The 5,507-nt window shown below is 44.9% G+C and overlaps 1 protein-coding gene across 1 annotated transcript in view; it reads right to left on the reverse strand.

The window, feature by feature from the left end:
* Ecscr (endothelial cell surface expressed chemotaxis and apoptosis regulator) overlaps nucleotides 1-700 on the reverse strand; it is a 7,191-nt gene extending 6,491 nt beyond the window's left edge. Inside the window, exon 1 of the mRNA XM_021215048.1 lies at nucleotides 595-700. Within this exon, the coding sequence (XP_021070707.1) occupies nucleotides 595-700 (106 nt within the window). The remainder of the gene's footprint in view (nucleotides 1-594) is intronic.
* Between the last annotated feature and the right edge of the window lie 4,807 nt (nucleotides 701-5,507).

Raw genomic sequence — 5,507 nt, forward strand, 5'->3', positions numbered from 1 at the left:
TATATATATATATATATATATATATATATATATATATATATATATCCTTATATATATCCTCCTTGCTTGGTAAAGAGTTTTTTGTGTCTAACCAGAAACCCTCTCGATGTGATTTGAGATTAAAGTCAGCATTTGAAATTCAAAGGTTGTAATTCTTCACAGGTAATGACAGAAGAGAAGGTGAGTTGTGAGCTGTAAAGCCTGAGGTGAGACCATTTTCTGCTAGAACTTTCCATAGAGTGACCATAGTGCCTATATCAGTAGAGTACTGACAGGGCAGCCACAGATACTCCTGCTCCTATACTCCTTAGAAAGAACTTTCAGGGTCTGTCATTCATCAAGCCAATCACTCCTTACCTTTCTAGGGGCCAGACTGTATGAGGGAGCCATAGAAAATATCCTAAGAGCCTAACAGAGTCTGTTTAACCGGGGTGGTAATTCCTGTCCTCCAGGCCAGTCCATCCCTTTCATGGAAAGGTTCTGGAATTTCCTTTCTTCAGGCAGAGCACTGGATGGGAACATGTTGGGGAGGGGGGGGAGGACAAGAGGGGGGAGGGAGAGGCTTGCTGGAGAAAACCCGCAAGTGCATCTTACCTTGGAGCAGGAGTAAACCCAGGATTGCCGAACCCAGCCTCATGGCTCCGCTGGTCCCCAGATGAGCTGGGTGTGTAGCAGGCTCCTCAGTGTATTCTCTGTCCATAGTAGAGAAGAGAGAGGGAGTCCTGGGGTGAGATGGGGCGGGGGCGGGGGCGGGGGCTGGCTCTCCAGGAGCTTCCTGTCAAAGAATAGAAGGAAACAGATTGGGACTGGCTCCAGGGGCCCCGGTTCAGCACACAGCCCAGATGAGGATGTCAGCCAGAGCAGTGGTTGTGGGGACTGGTGAGGTCCTCTCTGGGTTCTGTGCATAATGAGCAGTGGTGACAGCTTCAACCCCACCTTCCTCTCTGAAGGATCCTTCAGGTCCTTCCAGGCAGCACCTGCCTTTTCCCAAAACCTACTGTTGCAGACGCTTGTCTCCAAGGACTGAGCTCTAAGTTCGACCCACCAGCTGCCCATGCTCAGTAGACTATGAATTCTCCACATTCCTCTCCCCACTCAGGGCCCTCAGTCCAGATGGGACTCCCAGCATCAGATAGGGAGGCCTTACAAGCAAGCTTGTTATTCCTGATAGAAAAACAAAGGTGGGCTGGTCAGTGAGCTCAGTGAGTTAAGAACTAGCCTCGAAAGCATGAGCTCTATCCCGGCACCCTCACAGAAAGCCAAGTAAAGTGGGCTGGCCTGAAATCCCATTACAGGGGGAGGCAGAGTCAGGTGAATCCTGGGACTCATTGACCCTCTAGCCTAATTGGTGAGCCCCAGTTTCCTATCTCAAAATAAATACATACATAAACAAACAAGTAGATGACTTCTGAGGAACAATATTTGAGGGTAACTAATGACCTTTGTACACACTTGTACTGGTGCATATATGAACGCGTGTGTGTGCTGTGAGCACACACACACACACACACACACACACACACACACACACGCCACATGACAGGCATACTCCCTTGCCTCCCTAGCCCCCTCAGGCTAGGTGTTTTTTATCTGTGGTTGGAGAATACCCTGACCTGTCCTTACCCTCCATAGCACGCCCCAGGTTCTCACTTTCTCACTGCAGGCCAGTAATAATATTCCTACATAAAACTCACTATACAGAAAGGCCCCAGAACATACTTACTGAAGTCAATCTAAAACATTTAAAGTATGAGAAAAAAATGAAGAGCAGAGATATCTGATATACATTACTTCCGTTGGTTTGTTTCTTCCTTTGTTCATGGTTTTTCTAGACCAGATTTTTCTCTGTGTAGTGCTGACTGTCCTGGCCCTCACTCTGTAGATCAGGCTGGCCTTGAACTCAGGGATCGCACCATCTTTGCCCTCCGGAGTACTTGGATCAAAAATAAGCATCACCACACCCGTCCCTTAAGGTTTCCTTCTTAGGGCTTTTTGTTTGTTTTTTGCTGTTTGTTGTTTTGCTTTGTTTTGTTTGTTTTGGTTTTTCGAGACAGGGTTTCTCTGTGTAGCCCTGGCTGTCCTGGAACTCACTCTGTAGACCAGGCTGGCCTCGAACTCAGAAATCTGCCTGCCTCTGCCTCCCAAGTGCTGGGATTACAGGCGTGCACCACCACTGCCCGGCCTTGTTTTTGTTTTTGAGACAGGGTTTCTCTATTGTGCAACTCTCGCTGCCCTGGAACTCAATTACAGATCAAGCTGGCCTCAAACTTACAGATATCCACCAGCCTCTGCCTTCCAGGTGCTTTTAGGGCCTGGACAGATGACTCAGTGGCTAAGAGCATTGATTTTTCTTGCAGACAGCCTAGATTCAATTCTCAGCACTCACTCTAGCTCCAGTTCTGGGCATCCAGTGCCCTCTTCTAGCCTTCTCGACGCTAAGGCATGCATATGATACATAGACATACTAGCAGGCAAACACCCATCATATAAAATTAAATTTAAGGAGATCAGTGGGGGGCTGGAGAGATGGCTCAGTGGTTAAGAGAACCGACTGTTTTTCCAGAGGTCCTGAGTTCAATTCCCAGCAACCACATAGTAGCTCACAACCATCTGTAATGGGGTCTGGTGCCCTCTTCTGGTGTGTCTGAAGAGAACAATGGTGGTGTATTCATATGTACAAAATAAATAAACCTTTTTAAAAAATGAGTGGGATTGTGGTACATGATGCAAAATTCACAAAGAATCAATTAAAAGTTTTTAAATATCTAAATCAAGTTTTAAAAAATAAAGATTTTATTTTTATTGATGTGTGTCTGTGTATGCCACATGTACACAGGGGCCACATGTTCCCTGGAGCTGGACTTACAGGTAACTGAGAGTCCCCTGATATGAACCAAACTCAGAACCTCTGGAAGGGCAGCAAGTGCTCAGACGGACGAGCCTTCTCTCAAACCTCTGTTTGGTTTTGTTTGTTTGTTTTGTTTTGTTTGTTGTTTAAATTTTACTTTTTTCCTCTTAAAGATTTATTTGTATTTTTAATGCTTTGGGTGTTTTGCCTGAGTGTATAGTCTGTGTACCACATGCATGCAGTGCACTCACAGGCCAGAGGGGGCAACAGAGGCTGGCTGGCATATAAGTTCTGGGAATCGAACATGGATCCTTTGAAAGAGCAGCATTTTTTTTTTTTTTTTTTGGTTTTTCGAGACAGGATTTCTCTGTATAGCCCTGGCTTTCCTGGAACTCACTTTGTAGACCAGGAGGTTGGCCTCGAACTCAGAAATCTGCCTGCCTCTGCTTCCTGAGTGCTGGGATTAAAGGCGTGCGCCACCACGCCCGGCTTAAGTGTTTTTAACTGCTGAGCTATCTCTGAAAGCCCTGGGTTTTGGTTGGTTGGTTGGTTGGTTGGTTTTTGAGAATTTCATACATGAGTTTGAACTGTGTTTCCAACATTCCCATCTCCCTCCCACCTCCTCCTGTGTTCCCCCCACTCCTCAAATCCGTGACCTCTTTTCTAATTATTATTGTTACTTTATCTACAGTTGTGGGCTTGCTCATTTTATTTGATGGTTATTTTGAGATAGACACTTACCTTGTAGCCCAGGATGGCTTCAAACTCCCTGTCTTTTTTGTTGTTCCTCACATTTGACAATGTTAGGAACAGGTAGACTGGGAAATAGCTCAGTGGGGACCTGGATTTGAAACCCCAGGACCTATATAAAGCTGGGTGTGGTTCTATAATCCTAGTGCTCCTGGGTGAGATGGGAGGCAGAGACAGGAGCATCCCTAGGAACTTTCAACCAGCTAGCCTGGCATGCACAGCAGCTAACAATGGAGATGGCCTCCAATAAAGTGGGAAGTGAAATGGACACCTGAGGTTGTCCTCTGTGTCCACACACATACCATGTCACACTCACGTGCATGAGCTTGTACACACACACATCATATACACACAGAGACACAAAGAAAAACAAATGTTAGTAACATGTTTTTAAACAGCACTTGTAAAGGGCTTAAGGGGGGAAGAGGGGCTACTCCAGTCTCAGGAGCTGAAGAATGCATTCTAGGAGGGGTGACACCCAAAACTAGTGAGACTGGATGAGTTATTAAGGTGTAGACAGGAAAGAGAGGCGATTGTAATGCTGAGTGCAGACATGGGGAAGGAATGGAGAGGCCTGAGGCCATACTTTGGTTTCCGAAAGTCCTGGAAACTGATGACTTGGGGAAGAGTCTGGATCTGCACTGGCTAAGATCAAGAAGACCAGAGTGGGAGGCAGTTGGCCGCCAGAACCTTCAGATAAATAAAGTAAAAAGAGATGGCTTTGTGGGCAGTGGTGGCTCATGCTTTTAATCCCAGCACTAGGGAGCTGAGGCAGGTGGATCTCTGTGAGTTTGACGCCAGCCTGGTCTACAGAGAAAGTCCCAGGACAGCCAGAGCTATTCATAGATAAATCCTGTCATTAATAATAGTAACAATAATAACAATAATAATAGTGATAAATAGATGGCTTAGCAACTAAAGGTTCTTAATGTACTATGTAAACCTGGGGACCTGAGTTTTGATCCTCAGAATTAACATATAGTGGAAAGAAAGAACCAACTCCACAAAGTTGTCCACTGCCTTGACACAGTGCCCCCATTCACATCATGCATATACACATACACATTTACACAATGGAAAATCAGATTTTTTTAAGATTTATTAATTTTATTTTATGTATATGAGTACATTGTAGCAATTTTTAGGACCTCTGCTCGCTCCGGTTGGCCCCACTTGCTCAGTCCCTGGTCACTCTGGCCCAAAGACTTATTATAGGTAAATACATAGTAGCTGTCTTCAGGGGCACCAGAAGAGGGCGTCATATCCTGTTACGGATGGTTTTGAGCCACCATGTGGTTGCCGGAATTTGAACTCAGGACCTTTAGAAGAGCAGTCAGTGCTCTTACCCGCTGAGCCATCTCGCCAGCCCAAAAAATCAGATTTTTAACATTTAGAATAAGAATAAATTTAGAAAACTAATTTAGCTGTCTTTTTTAAGATTTTTATTTTTAATTTTAAAATGGTTTCTTAAATTTATTTATTTTAAGATTTTATTTTTAATTTAATTGTATGAGTTCACTGTAGTGTCGTGTCTTCAGACACACCAGAAGAGGGTATCAGATCCCATTACAGATGGTTGTGAGCCGCCATGAGGTTGCTGGAAATTGAACTCAGGACCTCTGGAAGAGCACTGACTAGTCACTTCTCCAGCCCACCAATTTAGTTCTTAATATTTTAGAAATAAATGTGGTGAGGCAAAAATGGATGGACAGAGCTGTTGGACTATAGAAATTCAGAGGCATTATAGTCAGTCTATTTTGTAGAGTATGTGATCTACACTCTGCAGTGCTTGAGCTATTGTAGAACAAGGAAAGAGCAAAGGACCTTAGCTTCAGGAAATGGGAGGGAGTGGGAGAGTGGGCAAGTCTTAGGGAGGGAGCGGGAGGGTGGGCAAGTCCTAGGGAGGGAG

Source organism: Mus pahari, chromosome 15 (genome assembly GCF_900095145.1).
Source record: "Mus pahari chromosome 15, PAHARI_EIJ_v1.1, whole genome shotgun sequence".
Taxonomy (NCBI): domain Eukaryota; kingdom Metazoa; phylum Chordata; class Mammalia; order Rodentia; family Muridae; genus Mus; species Mus pahari.